The 18,027-nt window shown below is 40.9% G+C and overlaps 1 protein-coding gene across 1 annotated transcript; it reads right to left on the reverse strand.

Annotated features, from left to right (window-relative positions):
- Window positions 1-2,016: 2,016 nt before the first annotated feature.
- Window positions 2,017-17,998, reverse strand: CPSF3 (cleavage and polyadenylation specific factor 3). The gene is made up of 18 exons (XM_079969841.1): window positions 17,809-17,998; window positions 13,649-13,712; window positions 12,855-12,952; window positions 12,507-12,635; window positions 12,125-12,302; window positions 10,680-10,769; window positions 10,141-10,291; window positions 9,823-9,998; window positions 9,279-9,437; window positions 8,301-8,447; window positions 7,523-7,675; window positions 6,710-6,818; window positions 6,325-6,423; window positions 5,966-6,060; window positions 5,472-5,559; window positions 4,099-4,168; window positions 3,293-3,389; window positions 2,017-2,220 (listed from the first exon to the last, which is right to left on the reverse strand). Exons 1-18 carry the CDS (start codon window positions 17,877-17,879, stop codon window positions 2,116-2,118), a joined length of 2,079 nt encoding a protein of 692 aa, XP_079825967.1. The 5' UTR covers window positions 17,880-17,998; the 3' UTR covers window positions 2,017-2,115.
- Between the last annotated feature and the right edge of the window lie 29 nt (window positions 17,999-18,027).

An 18,027-nucleotide genomic window follows, 5' to 3' on the forward strand; every position in this document is an offset into this window, starting at 1 on the left:
ATCCTTTTTTGACACCTCATAGTGCAAGTATCGTTTATTAAATTTCTATCCTACCTTTTTAATCTGAAGATCACAGGGCGTTTTACAACAGGGAAAAAGTGAAATATATACATGGGCATAGCCAAGGGGTGGGGGTGGGGCAGCTGCCCTCCACCCTAGATCCACAAACATTATTGTAAAGCATTGAAAGCACTCTATTATTTGAGGTTGTGACACTCCCCCTACAGCAGAAGCCTGCTGCCCTCTAATGTCCTCTTCATGTGGGTATTTTTATCCATGATTTTACAACTTTGATCTAAAAAATGAAAATTTGGCTGCCCCCCCCCAATACTGGATACACCCATGAAAATATAGGATAATTAGATGAAACGAGCCAGGTGTAGAATCATATGTGCCACCTTCAGCTTCTTGGAAGAAAGGTATTGCACAGTGGTGCATAGCAATATAGAAAACATTACATTTAATGGCTACTGAAGAAAATTAAAAATGGCTGCATAGGCCTGCCTGGTTAAGTATTCCCAGGGCACCTGCCAAATTGGATGGAAGTACAGTGGTGCCCCGCAAGACGAACGCCTCGCAAGACGGAAAACCCGCTAGACGAAAGGGTTTTCCGTTTTGGAGGCGCTTCGCAAAACGAATTTCCCTATGGGCTTGCTTCGCAAGACGAAAATGTCTTGCGAGTTCCTGCAGGTTTCCCCCCCTTTTCCTAAGCTGCTAAGCCGCTTATCAGCTGATCCGCTGATAAGCCACTTAACAGCTGATCGCTAAAAGCCGCTAAACCGCTAATAGCGCTAATCCGCTAAGTTGTCAATGGGCTTGCTTCGCAAGACGAAAAAACCGCTATACGAAGAGCCTCACGGAACGGATTAATTTCGTCTTGCGAGGCACCACTGTATTCCACAGCATGAGGTTTTATTCTACAGCCCGTACAATCAAGCGGTGTATCATTTTTAAAATAAACTGGAGACACTGCATGCCCAACTTCTGGTTGAGGTCAGTCGGGCCACTGTAAATGCAATAAAGAATGCTAACAACATTAATAGCAATAGCACTTTCCCACTTAGCTAGACCTGCCCTCCATGAAGCTGTATAATCATCTACCCGTTTCTGCCATTGCCACTCCCATATCGTGAGAGCAGGCAGTGTTGTGCGGAAGTACCATACTTTCCTTTTTGTCCATCCTGAATCTTACTGCCAATGAATTTCATGGAGCAACCTCATTCTAACATCCATCTCAAGTCTCTTCCACCTCCTCCTTGTGTACTCAGTTTGCAACTTGCCACAAAGCAAAACCTAGTTGCTATGCTTTAAATAGCAACCTGATATGCACAAATCAAACAAGAAAACTTTTTGCAAAGGAGCTAAGTGCTAAAAAGCCAGGGTGGGGAGGGGAGACGAATCAAGAGCATAGCAGCTAAAATTTCTTAATTCACTTTGTCACTCTTGGAGTTAAGAAGCTAGCAGAGCCAGGAACGTTCTGGTGCATGTATGTAATTTTAGGTCTGTGTGATAATTAATGTCTTGTAAGTCAATCCAGGACACAAAACAAACATTGGGTCTGAAAGAGGTGTGTACGTATGTATATCTATGTATGCTCTCATACACATTCTAGGACTTTCCCGAAATCCAACTGTGACCTCTGGTGTCACATCAGAGATAGTTTCTTGGAGCAGATTCCCAGGTGGTGCAGAGGGCTATAGTTAAAAGAGGGAGCTTCTGAAGCTGATTGAAGTTACTTGGGATTTTAGTCTTTGTAAGTTTTATAATCAGGCCATTAACAAGAGACATTTTTAAAATATATTTTAAATGGATACACACAATTCCTCTGTTACAGAGGAGCTGTCCATAATAATATATTATCTTACACATATAAGAGGTTGCATATTTCTGTTACTAGACCTAATTAAAAGGATCATTTTCTATAATACATTTCCATCTTATATCAATAAGTCTGCTATTGCCATCTGCCCACTTGGGGCTAAAACAGTTTTATGGCCAAGAAAAAGGTAAACGTACTTTGTTAAAGAACATTTATTTTTTTAAAAACCACATTGAGAATAAACAGATTTGTAACAATTTTTCTATAGGCCCCAAAATATACAATGGACAATCAGTTTATTGCACAGGGGTGATGGCATCGTAGAGTCGCTGTGCAGCTAACTCCACCATTTCCCGAAGAGTTTCATCATCATCTTCACATCCTGGTTCATGGTCAACAGTCTAGAAGAGGAGAAAATAAGAATCAATTTGCAAGTCCCTAATGTATTTTTCTGATCTTCTTGAGAAGACTCTGCATAGAAGCCAGACAATTTTTAAAAAATCTAAACACCCACCCACATAACTCATTCCATGAATCCAATGTAAATTTAGACTTAAATTCCCCTAACTGCTTTTGAAATGTGGTCGAAACTTTCAAAGGGCTATCACAAACCCCTACATCTGAGCCTAAATTGCTTTCTGGATCTCAGCCAAAGTCATACAATTATATAACCAGTTACTCTTGGTTAGTACCATTGAGTTTAACAGCCTTAAGCAAGCTGGACAAGGCACTTTAATTCTAGGTGTTATGCTGGCAATAATGTACCCAATTAATTCTTAATTAAGAGCACTCAGCCTCAAGAACTTTGACTGGGTTGGTGGATGTAAAGAATGCCATGAATGCTGAATTTACTGATGCTTGGTTGAGTATTTCATACCTATATAAAATGTCTATCAGGGAACATTGTTTGCCGTAAAGCAGCGGCATCCTGATGTAAGAAATGCCGGAGATCTGCTGGGTTGTTCCTCTTATATTGGGAGAAGTAGAGAGGGACTGCAGGGGGAAGGAGGAATCAGCAAAAGTTGCCTCCCCTCCCCACTTCTCCCAATATAAGAGGAACAACCCAGCAGATCTCCGGCATTCCTTACAAAACATAATTTACTGTAATCCTTCTGAGTATTTAATTTATACACAGTACTTTTTAAAATTAACAATAATTGCAAGTCCCTTTATGAGCTTTAGCTGGAAAGGGGGCAGAAATTTAAGAAACAATTCTATATCACTCTGTCATTCTATTTCACACTATCTTCTAGCAAGTGTGATCAACCAAAAGGTTAAGTGTTGAAGGTGGAAATGCAATAATGAATTGGAAATCTTCTGAAAAGAACGATTTATTCTGACAATGGTCACCAAAATGCATGGTTAGCTGTTAGATTTCAGAAAGCCTACTGTGGTGCTGCATACATTCCTAAGCATAAATCTCATCGGCTACACAAGACACAATACATCAGCATGAAATTTAGCTATAAATACCCGTGTATCCAATGAAAGATTTGCTGTTTTTCCATCCACAGTGATGCTCAGTACATTATCTTTCTTAGCACTTACACAGTCTTCTCCAAACATGTCCCTAGAAATGAAAGACTAATCATTAATAAACATAGAATGGCACCAAATTATATAACTATTTAACTACAGTGTTTTCTGTTTAGCAGTGTGATCCTTTGTGTCAATCAATCAATCAATCAATTAATTAATTTCTATACTGCTTTATATTTTTAAGAAAAATCTCAATGCGGTTTACAGCATATTAAATCAATAAAACAATTTGAAAAAAGTCAAATATAGAGTATACAGTCAAAGCAACATAACAGAAAACTAAAATATCATCTTAAAGATTTCAAAATAAAACATTACAATGGAGGTCAACTACAGAATACATATTTAACATAGTAGGGCTGGGTGAGTGTGGGCCCTGCCCCCTAGGCCAGGTGGAAAGGGCCTTGCAGGGAGTGGCCTTCATGGCTCACAGCGAGGCGATGTTCCTCTGGCTTCTTTTGCAAAAATAAGCCCCACTGATTTCTATAGAACTGTAGTCTAAGAATCTAACTTTCTGATTCAAACAAATTTCTAGAAAAGAAACCTTTTTAGAATGATTTCCATACTATTAGATGGATTTTAACACTTAAAAAATGTTGGGCCTTTCAGTATAACCTCTGGTCTAAATACAAGGTTTTGAGCAAGCCCCCAAAATAAATTTTGTTCAATAACAAAGGTACTAAAATATATGATAGTTATCTTTTGTGGGAAAGAGAGGGTTATGTGATGTTATAACTTACTGAAGCATAATCTCCATCTTCTTGTGATATGCATCTATCTCTTCTTTTTTAGGAATTTTATGTACCACAGCTGGAAAAAACCCATACATTTTACATTCCATTGTAATTGCCATTTATTATAATGTAGCTGGGCTACATATATGTAGCTATAATGTAACAGGCATTAAACGACAAGGAAAATATTGGCACATACTACTGAGTTCCTACAAGTCTAAATGGTTTTTTTGTACATTATTATGTAAATGAAGTTGTGCTTAGCTAATTCAGATCATGCTGGTGTGTGTGGAGGGGAATAGCTGGATCTGAACTTCATGCTGTAATTATTGGATTCATAGACATGCATTAGGTTATAGACAAGTATGATCATTTTATGGGCTGAATCCAGAATTTGCTGTCTGTTGCCAATTGAAGGGCTCCTTCTATCCCCGGAAGGCTTTTGATTCACTGGAGAGATCCTCTTCACCAGTGGGGCAGGGGAGGGCAATGGCTTTTACAGATTCTCCCTTCTTTTTGAGGTCACCAGTGCCACCTCCCACACTTTTCCAGGGGCAAAGGGAAGGAAACAAGGTCTCACACACCTTCTCCCTGTGGGTGTGAAATCTGTATCCAAGCAAGACACCGAATGAGCTCTGTGATGTTACAGGCTTCTGTTTCTTAACATGAAACGAGTTTGCAGTCTATTGGCATTTACAGAAGAACTATTAACAGCTCAGCTTTTAATAATAATAGTTCTTCAACTGATACATTTAGGAACTAGGTTTATCTAGTACCATTTCATTGCAGATAATACTGTGAGCCCACATTTTATGTGCATTTAACTTGTGCGCATTCAGCTTTATGCGCACAGCAAGTTTTAATTTTTTTAAAGGGGGCTGGGTTCTGGGGGAAATGACTTTGGTAATTCCACTCGCCACTGAACCCATTTTGGCTTTAGGTGTGATTTCTAGAACGTAACCCCTGCGTAAGTTGTGGGCTTACTGTATGTTTCTGCTCTGAAGATTAATTTCCCAGAACGTTAGATTCTGAACAGATTTGACAAATAGAATTTTAATTAATAACATGTTCTGTGATTGACATGATTTAATTTAGAAGAATGTTCCTGAGTTTTGATATATCTATTTGCACATGAAATTGACTTCAATAATGTTACATTACACGTGCCTCAAAATCCAGTTTCATATTAAAGGGAGGAGTTTATATAATTCTGTTTATTTCAGCCCTGCTAAAAGTAATGGGAAGCTGGACAGTGGATTGTGTCTCAGGACCCTGGGCTTGGCAGAACTCTATTCTCCAATATAAAATTAGTTCACATCTTTTCACAAAACACACACTATTAAAAGTATACTATATATACAAATAAAAAAGGGGAATACCTTTATGAATTTTGGGATTGGACTGAACTTCCAGTATCACTGTTTTTACAGTGTCTGCATACATATCATTAGCAGGATTTGCTACCCACTGGGGGGAGAAAAAGCAGAATGAGAGGGAAAAGCATGATTAAAGAGCACATTAATTGTTGGAATTCCATTTGAAGTAATTTTGTTTTTGTCTTTCTACATTTATTTGGTTTTGTGGCTGGTCTGAAATCCTGGTTAAGAGGGAAACTGTCGGCTTTAACTATAAAGTTCAAAGTGGTTGCGACTAGGCTATTAGAATGGCTATGTTATGAGTCCGCCAATCTACTACATTCATCATTATCAGCCTTGCTCCCTTGTTCCACTGACTTCAAAGGCTTGGCTACCTGACATTGTATGTTGGGGTACCAAGATTATAGCACTCCCTCACCTCAGGAAGCCCAACTCTATTTCAAAGCCACTTGTATGTTATCACAACAGTTATACAAAAACTTGTATTCTGTCCTTACCTCCAGCACCACCATACCCGGCTCTTGGACCACAGTAATGTTTTTAAAAACCTTCAAAGCTGGCTTATCCTGGACTTCTATTTCTTTTATGTCACCTTGAAAAAATATAAAATACCACAATAAATGCATCACTGCTTAAATATTTCTTGGGCACACTCTGTACATACCACTTGGGTGCATCTATTGCAACTCATGAATTCAAAATGGTCCTAAAATGTGCCCAAAAATCTCTTCCAGCTGCACAGTGGGTTATGCTGGATGTTGTTTCAACAGTTTGTTGGACATTACTGATCTTCTCATCAAGCAAGTTCCAGTAATAATTTTGGAGAGACTTCAAGTGGCTTCCTCCAGTTACGCACCTGTTAGCTTTTGTAGCTGATAATGAAGCAGACTGAAAGAGCCTGTGTATGGAACAGCTTGTGTTTGTGTCACAGTGCTCATAGCCAGATCAGTGTAATCTGTAAAAAAAAAAAAAAAATGAAAGCAAAAAAGACAACATTAGACCTTAAGTTGCTCCTCTGTTCATGTAAATTTCTGCCTGATTAATTCTTCATCTCCCTCCTCCCCACCAGCTGCATTGTCCCACACCAATTCTAGATTTTGGGGATCCACATTCACAGGAGTAGAAAGAAGAAAGATGCAAAAGCCCTTTCTGTGAACAGGAACTCTATACTGTTTACATAAGGAAAGTAAGGGATCCAAACCAATGGAACAAGGATAATAAATGTTTTCACTTTTACTTACTGGAGAGGTCACATGGAGCAAGTATGTGATAGTTAAAATTTCTCTTAACTAGTATCCCTGAAACGCGCTGCCCTTGTTCTGGTTTCTTATCTGCTAGTGAGCCCATAACCTAGAGAAATCACAAGAGAAAAATCAAGACTATGTGTAAGAAAGTGTACGGGAATTGCAAATAGGATAGATATTTTTAAATGGGTGGTGATGAAAAACAGTCCCCATTTGAACAACTGGATATGGCATCCCTTCTCGTTCTGTATACTAGGACCATGTACCAAAATTTCAAGGTGAATTTATCAGCAAGCATGACTTAAAAGTACCTATCAATTATAAAACTCCCTTTACAAGCTGCCATGTTCTTTCTCAACTTCAGAATGGACAGCCCACCAATAATCCCATGTGATAGTTCTCTATGTTATGATTGGCCTATTCTTGTCCTTTTCAGAATCACTAGTTCTCCCGACCTCTCTGAGTAGTGGCCCTGGGTGGGTTCATAGACAAAGAGTGTGCACATGCATGTTATTTGAAGCTGTTAATATATTTCAAAGGCTTCAAACAACTGCAACCCTTCAATATCCAACAGCAGATTATGGAACATACTGAGCAGTGTATTTGTAATGGGCTGTGGATGAGAGCAAGAACAAGTTTCCTAAACAAAGGCAAGAGGAAGTTATGCTTCCTGACATAAGAGCTGTGCGCTGTGTTCATCATCCAATATACTGAGTTGTCCCTTCGCAAGAATTAGATATATTTTTGAAGAAATAACCTGATGACTAGGTAAATGTGCTTATTGTGATGAAGAAAACATAAGCCTTTTACCTTGGCAAGCTTTTCTCCTCTGAAGTTTAGCGTTACAGCTTCAGTATTTCTAGGATTGTGGACTTCTATGTGAACTTCATCATTATCCTCATATTCACGTATTACTGCCGCTTTCAGCCTGGCCATTTCATTCTGCTCACCATGAACCAATATCTGCATGAAAAAGTCATTGTTAGTTGTCAAAATATAGGCACTCCTGATGCGTTGCCAGGAAGGTAGCAGCTTAGGGAAGAGGAGGAAGAGTGGTGGTGTCTTCAATATGCGCCTGTATCCTACACCTGTATATGACTGAGAGAGCCCCACAAACCAGAGCAGCTTTTTTGAGTGGATGCTATGGGCTGCAGAGGGGGTGAAGTGAGACAATCCCTCAAGTCCACACAGCTCTTTGGAACTCAGCTCTCTTTGGATTGTTATTTGACGGTTTCCCACATCGTCTCCTATCCCTTTTTCAACCACTTTATTTTCCTGCCTCTTCTTCTATCTTCTTTCATTTCATGTTCGCTTGATTTACCTCCAAATCATTTTACACATGTAAGTCACATATTTTCTTCCGGAAGCTACAAGCTTTACACACTGTTTACAGCAGCACTCTCAAGAAAAATCACTTTTGTTTCAAATGTGGAAGAAAACTTAAAGCATGGTTTATCACAGAAAAAGGAGTGCTGCTGCAACTTTGAATTACTGTTCTCCTCTGGCTAGTTTAAATGGAATTTGTTCAACTGGCATTGGGATTTGACAAATATTGTACTTCTTGAAAATAACAAAAATAAACACTAACCACATGGGGAGGTTTCAGTGCCCGGATAAACTCGCTGGTTTGTTGGTAATCTGTGTGTGCAGAGAAAGAGATGTAATCCACAGACATCTTCAGTGGGAGTTTCTGTCCTGACATAGTTGTAATTTCTTCAGGTTCAGACATGATGTGCTGCAACAATAAACAAAATGCACCCATTATATTATTTCATTCAGAATATTTATTTATTATGAAGATACACATTAAATATAAAGGTAAAAGCAGGAAAGGATCCCTGGACGGTTAAGTCCAGTTGAATTCAACTATGGGTGTGGCGCTCATCTCAACTTTCAGGTCGAGGGAGCGGGCATTTGTCCACAGACAGCTTTCCAGGTCATGTGGCCAGCATGACCAAACCACTTCTGGTACAACGGGACACCGTGACGGAAGCCAGAGCACATGGAAACACCATTTACATTCCCACCACAGCAGTACCTATTTATCTGCTACACCAGTGTGCTTTCAAACTGCTAGGTTGGCAGGAGCTGAGACAGAGCAACGGGAGCTCACCCCGTCGTGCAGTTTTGAACTGCAGACCTTATGATTGGCAAGCCCAAGAGACTCGGTGGTTTAGACCACAGTGCCACTGCATCCCTACACTAAATATATACATGTATAAAAAACAGTCAATACAGAATTCCTTCCCAGCACCATCACACAACATTTCTACCTAGCAAAATATTGCGATTTTCCTATTCTAATGCAATTCACCGTGACATATCTAATCTCATCTGGATATATTCCATCACTGGATTCCAGCTTTGAGATATTTCATACCAGTGTTTCTTGGTAATCTTTCATTCATAATAAAAAAGGTACAAACTGAAGTATGCATCAGACTGTAAGTACATGGACACCAAAACAGTAGCCCAATTTAGTCCAGATTCCCTGGTAAAACAATTAAGTCTTTTAAGCTGCCTGCCCTGCGTATTAACATATACCAGTAGTCAAAGTATACCTCACCTTAGCAAGTGTTCCTTCCACACAGTATCCTGCTATGATGACTCCATTCCTCTTGTCAGTACACCAGCTCTCAAATAACTCTCTGGATAAACCACTCTGCATCATACCGGGGGAAGCCATAACAACACTTGGGCCTATGTCATCAAAATGATCCATGCTCTAGGTAAGCAAAGAATAATTATTATTCCATTTTATGAAAGTCAGAGAAAAGTGTTCCACCTTAACTGTTACCCTTGCTCTCAGGGACAAAAAGTCTTTTAGTGATGTATTTTTATAAAGGACTCTAGGGGATCCTCAGTGAGCTCAAAGTATTTCTGCAGGGTTCTGGCAACAAGAATAGATGCCATTTTGATGTATTGTTGTAATACATGAATCCCAGAAGGATGCTTATCAGAAGCATGTTTAGTGCTAGACCCAGGTAAGAGTTGCTGGTAGATTGAATTCTTCTGAAAAGGGTTTGATGCCCAATTTTAAGTCAGAATTATAGTTCTTAATAACCTTTCTATACATTCATGTTATTAAAATTTCATTTATTCACACTGACCTTCAGATTACTAATGTGCTTGAATACAAATGGGTTGTTGATGTTGATTTGCTTGCGGATTTTATCATTCATGGCATTGACATAGGTCTGATACACGGCCATGCATTTCTTTGCCAAAGAGGAAGCATAGTATATAGGTATCTCATGAAGCTCAGGATGATTTTGCCAGTATTCATCTAGGTTTTTTTAAAAAACAACAACACACAACTTTAACAAATATGAAAACTAAGAACAGTAAATATAATTTAGATGGACATGTAGTTTTTTCAGACTCACTGAACATGTAAAGTTGGAAATAGGTGATGTGCAGATATATACCTAAAATCAAAAGCAATTCTTGTGCTCTTCCCAAAGCAAACACAGGAATAAGACCTCTGCCTCCCCTATTTACAATATCATGTACAGTGTTGCAGAATCTTGCTTCCCGCTCCTCGCGTTTCTCATGGATGTGCGTACCATAGGTAGATTCCTAAGGCCAAAAGACACACCATTAAAAATAATGACAAGACACATGACCAGAATGGCAGTGTGACTATGCCACAATCTAGTCACAGCCTCACTATTCCTATTTGGGATTACTAAAAACTGCCACTGGATCTGCCACCCACACTCCAGAACATATGTAGACCAATTGCTCACAAAAATAGGAATTGCTTCTTCAGACCATCAAAAATGTAATGAGTTGTGTCAATCAGCATGGCTGTAGCACTATACCTGATCTCAAACATGTCTAGCATGAGAATTTAATAAAGCAGAGCTAAATTTTGATGTACTGTTGTAATTTTCTAAGACAAGAGTGTGCAACTTGAATGTTATTAGAGTTTTCACTTCAAATTATTATAGGAGAAGAAACTTACAATTATAAGAATATCTGGTTTAATATTGGGAATCTCAGCTGCCATCAAGTGCCTATCTTCTTGTCTTGAGAAGTCACCTGTGTATAAAAGCTTTGACAAAGAAACAATGTACATTGTAATTAGACAGAGAAACTAATATAAACCATGGTAAAAAAAATTAACAGTTAAGTCAATGTCTATTGGTTCATCCATAGTTCATCATGGACCAAGCAGTAAGTGCTTAAGGGGAAGCCTGTATCACAAAATATGATGGGAAGTTGGAATTTCATGCATACTACTTGAGCACTACAGATGGATAACCCTTAACTTCCAATAACAATAGCTTATACCAGGGGTGAAGAACCTTTTTTAGCCAAGGGCTGCAATTCTCTTGTGAGCAAACTTCAACGGGCCACACTCCAGTGGTGGACAGAGGCAGAGGCAAAAGGTGGGTGGAACAACCATAGAAATCTAGGATATGCTCACTGGAATTAAAGGAATCCCTAAGGATTGACTTCACATTGGCCTGGTAATATCTACAGTGGTACCTCTGGTTACGTACTTAATTTGTTCCAGAGGTCCGTTCTTAACCTGAAACTGTTCTTAACCTGAAGCACCACTTTAGCCAATGGGGCCTCCCACTGCCGCTGCACCACTACAGCAAGATTTCTGTTCTCATCCTGAAGCAAAGTTCTTAACCCGAGGTAATATTTCTGGGTTAGCAGAGTCTGTAACCCGAAGCATATGTAACCTGAAGTGTATGTAACCTGAGGTACCACTGTACTTTGCTTAAGCAGGGTGACGTAAATTGGATGTAATGTTTCTATACGTTGTAAATGAATGAGATGCAAAAGCGGAACTTAGTCTGCTGTTATCACTACTTCTGATGCTAAGATTACTTCTGCTGAGAGCCTGAATATGTGCTAATCCTTCTGCAATAATAAAAGCTAGCAGTGTTTAAACCTGCTATTGTGTGGATTAATAGGTCCTTGGGAAGAACTGAAAATACCCATTTCCAAAAACTAAGTCCTGCATAATGGGTGTGACATAGACTACATTCCAGTTGTACAAATTCAGGCGCACACACATATGGAATAAACACACATAAACACATGAAAGCTTCTTCACCCTCCATCCAGGCAAGCAAGAGGCATTATCAAAGTTTCAGCCAGCAAGAGGTATTATCCCAAGCTAAAGCACCAAATGAGGCCATGGAAAAGGTTCAGTGAGGGCTGGGTATGTGGCCAAATGAGTCTCAAGGGCCAGGCAGAGAGGACTGGAGGGGCCCAGTTCTAAGGTTCCCTACCTCTGGCTTACACTTTGTATCTTTAATGTGACAGGTTTAATAGAAATGTGATGGTGAATAAATCCTATACCCACAAAACACACTGAAGAGGTAAATTAATATAAATAAAGGCCCACTGATAACAAGCCTACTTGGATTATCTAGTGAGCTAAGGAAATACCTTCACTCCAGCTATTTCAATCATAAACATGGCTGCTCCCAGAACGTGGCCTGCGTGGTAACACCAGAACTTGATTCCCGCCACCTCTTTCACTTCGTGGAAGTTGATAGTTTCTATTTTGTCCATGCTTTCTTCCAAGTCCGTCTCCGTATACAGCATGTCATCTGCTGATATATTGCTGTATAAAATAGTAAGGCAAAACGTCATCCTGTTCCCCAGTTTTTGAAGATAAGATTGTGCAGGACTCAGAAGACGGTCGCCACAAAGGGCATTTGAGATTACAGGGCAACAATGCAACAGGCAAAAATATTACACATCCATTGTTCAAATTATGGCATCATTTCACAAAAGTTTTCTCCCACAAGTAAGAGGTTGAACTCACCTAACTTTGACGTAATCTGACAGAAGCCACCTATAAATTGCCTTTGTAGCATGGGTCATGAAGGTCCTCCCTTTAAAACTTGTCTTCTGCAGAAACCATGGCAATGCCCCACAGTGATCCAAATGGAAACTGAAAGAGGCAAGATCAGATTTCAGAATCAAGCCATATAATACCATAGCATGCAGCTAGATCATTTGCTGTTTCAACAAAAGATCAAGTATCAAAACAGCTAACACTTAACACTTCAACATCAGCAAAGCTTAACAAATCTGTTACAGAGTCTCAGCATTTTAAAATAAAAATACAAAATTCCCCCCAGCCTTCGGCATTGAGCAACACATCACTTACTGACTAATCAAGAGGAGATCAATCTCAGCTGGGTCTATCAGATCGATATATGGAAGTGCATCCATTCCTTCTAGGCCAGGGTGGATTCCGCAATCAAGCTAAAAAAAAGATGACCAATAACTGGATTTCTACAAACAACTAGCATATGGTATTAACACATACTTATACACTGATGATTGCTCTTTAACATCAAAACAGTAAAGTTTATGTTGCATCTTGATATTTCAAATGTTTAAAAGCATATGATCTTAGGTGTAACCCAAATGTTTATCCTCTCATTTGAAGGAAATGGGTGGGGGAGTGACCAGCACTGTTGGCAATGCTCCATAAAAGGAACACAACTCTGGAAATCCTCTCATCACGTGGCTAGGTGTAATTACATAGGAAGTTTCCATGTCAGCTCAATGCATCCCTGCATTGTCACTCTGACAGTGTCGGCGGTGAGGGCTAGCCTGGCAGCCCCCGCCCAGCACAACCCCAGGTGTTGGCAACCAACGTTATGTCACTGCTGAAAAGTGAGCAATGTGGTAGCCCTACAAAACTTCTGGGGAGGGCTTTCCTCAGTCTGGACACTGAAAATGAAAATGTCCCATGTCTATCCCAACTCATCAAAGTTCAGATAGTGTTTGTGTGGGCTGTGTGTGTGAAACGATAAAAGGAGAGAGCCAGAAGAGGCTCATATGAAAGAAGGGAATCCTTAAGACGTTTGCAGTGGTAGAATGCTTTGAATATTTACTGTCAAAGATGTGTCTACTGTGACAAAGCGTTAATAAATAACTTAGATCAATGATTACCATTATCTTCCTTCCTTTAAATTCCAGAATAATGCATGATCTTCCTACTTCCTGCCCTGCACCTCTGTGAAAAGAAAGTTGTGACAAATTACAAAAAACAATCAAAAACCCACTGATATATAAACAACTATATGTAACTGTCCAAGCAAAGTGATGTCTTTGGTTTAATTCCATGGTCTGATTTCGATGTAATGCTAAACTATGGTTTAGCATTATGTGAACAGCCCTGGGCAAGCCTTGGGCTCATGTGCTCCCCAAGGAGAATGGAAGCTTTCATGTTTGTTTTTAACAATACATCTGAACCCTAAACTGCAGCTAATCTTGAACTATTGTTCCTTCAATCAAGCCTACTATTTAGTCCACATTTTGAAATAACTTCTGAGTAACTTGTATACATGACTAACCACAGTTTATACATGGTTGGGCATAACATTAAAAACAGTTAGTTAACAACTGAAGCAAAAGATTCTAATCACCTCCTCACAACTAAGATGAGAGAGCATGCAAGTCCAAGGCTTGCCCAGGTTCATTCATATTGTGAATTTCAACTAGGAACCCAGTTCAACATCTGCACCCATTTTCAAAGAGAGGAACCAAAATAGGCAATAATGTGAAATGTGAACTGAAACCTCTTGAAAGCCATGCTTTACAACAGCACAGTCCTAACCAGAATAAATCCTAATGAACTCAGTGGAGGTAACTCTGAGATAAGTGAAGACTGCAGCCCTAGTTATGTAAGTGCACATTTGGATATAAAGGCATACTACATTCTGTAATGAACTCAATTATAGTAAGAGACGTAGCTGATCATTTAAATCAACTCAACAATTATTCCTTCTATAGCTCATCAGATTCAAGATAATTTGGGAGAAATGACTTTCATTTCTTGCTCCTCAGATTTCTAGAGATTTTGCAGAAAGTAAAACGGAACAAAACACAAGTTGCAAATATGGCTACAGGGGTCAGCTAGTCTAAAACGAATTTCACAAGGACACCTGTCCATACACACTAAGCCTGTTCATTTTTTGCTTCTGCTGAGTCCTAAAGCAAAAGAACCAACACAACCTCCAATTTACAATAGGTTTCCTGCCTGGTTGCTTGCAGCATATCCAGGCAACTAGGAAAATGGTTATTTAGAAGCCAGCTACAGAATGTGGTATTTAAAGTAAACAAGTCACAATTTTTATTCTAGCTTCATGCATGTCTATGGTGTAACTAAATAAAGTAGCAGAGATGATTAAACAAATCCAGGATCACAGTGAAACAGGCTCATTCAGACATTAAATTATTACAGTTGAATGAAAGGTCATATGTCTAGAAACAAGGATTGTAGGTCACCTTTAAAAGATAAAGGGCTCCTTGTTGAAAAACAGTGAAAGAGAAATGATTAAGGGAGATGATGGATTAAAAATTAAGCATGAGCTTCCCATGAGCTGTTGAAGCTAAGGCCTTGTCTAGACAAAAGATGATAAGGTAATCCTGTCATGAAAGCAATGATGCTTCATCCATTTCGCTTAGCCAGCTAGAATGAAAGTTTCTATGATAATGGCCAAAAACTGTATAAGCTGGTGAGGTGTATAAGGATAAATCAGAAAGTTGGTGAGAAAAGAAAGGCTGTTTGACTTCTTAGAGTAAATGCAAGCCTTGCAGGGTAAGGTCGAGAGTAGATTCCATGTAGTAATGTATATATTGGTTCTATCAACAGAGTGGTTTGAAAACATTTCAGGCTGTTTCAGGCTGTGGAGCAACAGTTATTGTAGCAACTTACCAATAAAAGTATACTAGCCTACTTCCCAACATCTTAGGGAGGAAGGATCTACTGGGAAATGAATCACTAGATCTACCAAGCCCACAAAATGGTGGTGACTCAGCAAATAAGATGAAAGATACACATAACCCTGCAGTGGGGGGGGGGGGGCTGGACCTGTGGGGGCATGTCTCATGTCCAAACATAACAGTAAAACATAGCAGCAGCATGTGATTCAGCATTTTGCTCTGCCATCTTCACAACATTTCTGACGACAGGCTTCCAAAATAATACCTGACACAGTGGCGTAGCGTGGGTTGTCAGCACCTGGGGCAAGGCAAGTAATTTGCGCCCCCTAACCCGTGGATTTTAGCACTGATTTTAGCACTGCGAGTGCGAGCGCCCCCCCCCGATGTTGCGCCCGGTGCAGCCGGCCCCCCCTGCACCCCCCACGATACGCCACTGACCTGACAGCCTGAAAGGATTCTCATTGCTATGAATGAAAGAAAACAAAAATTCCTATTGACACCTTGTCTCATGAAGCATTTGCCCGAAGACACAAATGCAGAATCCATGAATGGGGAAGAAATTCTAGTTGCATTGAGTTTACTTCCTCTAAGAGACCACTGGAAGCTGACAGACTTTGTTTTATTGTCTTTACTTACAAAAATGCAAACTGACAATAACTGGAGGCACAAGGCAGCCAACTGCTACTAGGGAGAAGACCAGTTACCCCGCTCAAATCCCCAGAGTTCCTGCACTCTCGATGTGGGCTCTCAACCAACTCATAGCTCTCTGCCATCTCTAAAAGTGCTCCCTCATCCACTTACATCTGTCACCTATCCAAGGCTTGACAGAGTATCTCATTCAAAACCACAGAGAGAATCCAAACAATCAAGGGACCATCTCCTGACTCTAACCATGATCCCCCGTAAAGCTTGAACCCTGAACCAATAATTGCTTAATAACATCATGTTTGAGATAAATAAAACATGTGTGTGTGTATATGATTAAGAATTCGTTCTGGAGGTCCATTCTTAACCTGAAACTGATCTTAATCTGAGGTACCACTTTAGCTAATGGGGCCTCCCACTGCCGCCGTAGAACGATTTCTGTTCTCATCCTGAAGCAAAGTTCTTAATCCGAGGTACTATTTCTGGGTTAGCGGAGTCTGTAACCTGAAGCGTCTGTAACCTGAAGCATCTGTAACCCAAGGTACCACTGTATATGTTTGTTGCTGGCATCTGTCTGTCCTGGGAGGCAATGGAGGAGTGTGCCTTTGAGAGTGAAGTCAAACCACTGGAGAGTTACAGAGCCTGCTGTGGCTGTAGAGACCAATACACTAAATGGGACAGACATGTTTTGCTGCAGCTGGGGCAGATAAAAGGATTTGGTTATGCTGCTGTAGATGCACCATGGCGTTTCTTCTCTCTGTATGTCTGCCTTCCTTCTCTGGTTGCTACTGTAGACACACAACTTGTCTGTCTTGTCTCCAGGGACTGCAGTCATCTGCAAGGGTTGATGTTGCCAGCCTTCCTCATGTCTCGCTTGCAGACATCTTTGTAATGAAGAGTTGGTCTGGTGCCTGAAGCCAGCTCCCTGCAGAGCACTGTCCTTGGAGATCCTGCCATCTTCCATTTTGTGGACACGACCAAGCCAGCGTCGCTGAGACAGGAGTGCGAACATGCTGGGAACATCTTTGTTTGAGATCTTCCTGATTTGCATACAGATATAGATAGGGATGTGGGTGGTGCTGTGGGTTAAACCACAGAGCTTAGGACTTGCCAATCAGAAGGTCAGTGGTTCGAATCCCCGCGATGGGGTGAGCTCCCATTGCTCGGTCCTTGCTACTGCCAACCTAGCAGTTCGAAAGCACGTCAAAGTCTGTGCTCGCTTCGGCAGCACATATACGAAAGCACATCAAAGTCAAGTAGATAAATAGGTACCGCTCCGGCGGGAAAGTAAACGGCGTTTCCGTGTGCTGCTCTGGTTCACCAGAAGCGGCTTAGTCATGCTGGCCACATGACCCGGAAGCTGTATGCCGGCTCCCTCGGCCAATAAAGCAAGATGAGCACTGCAACCCCAGAGTCGGTCACGACTGGACCTAATGGTCAGGGGTCCCTTTACCTTTATAGATATAGATACTCTCAGAGGTTTTATTGATCCAGAACATGATACTGTTAGGCAATTATTGGTTCACAGCCCAGGATTGAAGATATCCTTCTCCTCCCTCCCTCCCTCTCCCTCTATATATATGAGAGAAATGCTTTCGTGAGGGTTTCCAGAGACAGACACGGGAGCCCTTTAAGCCCTCTGCGCGCGAGGAGGCAGAGCGAAAGAGTGCGCATGCGCGCAGCAAGGGCGGTTGGTCAGCCGAAGGCCGCGGCGGCGCGAGACCGTCCCAGCCACTCACAGGGGCCGAATCAACAGCTGGTCGCTCTCCTCGGCGGGGATGAACGCCTCGGTCCTTCTCCTCGCCGCCATCTCCGCGAGGAAGAGGCACGGCGCGTCCTCTCGGCTTGGCCCTCGCCGGCACCTGTACTTCGTCCAGAGCCTCTCTCGCGCAGCCGGAAAGTGAGCGTTCCCTCTCCATCACTTCCGCACCATAGAGTCTTTGCGCTAAAAAGCATAG

This window comes from Podarcis cretensis (genome assembly GCF_951804945.1).
Source record: "Podarcis cretensis genome assembly, chromosome: 3".
Lineage (NCBI taxonomy): Eukaryota > Metazoa > Chordata > Lepidosauria > Squamata > Lacertidae > Podarcis > Podarcis cretensis.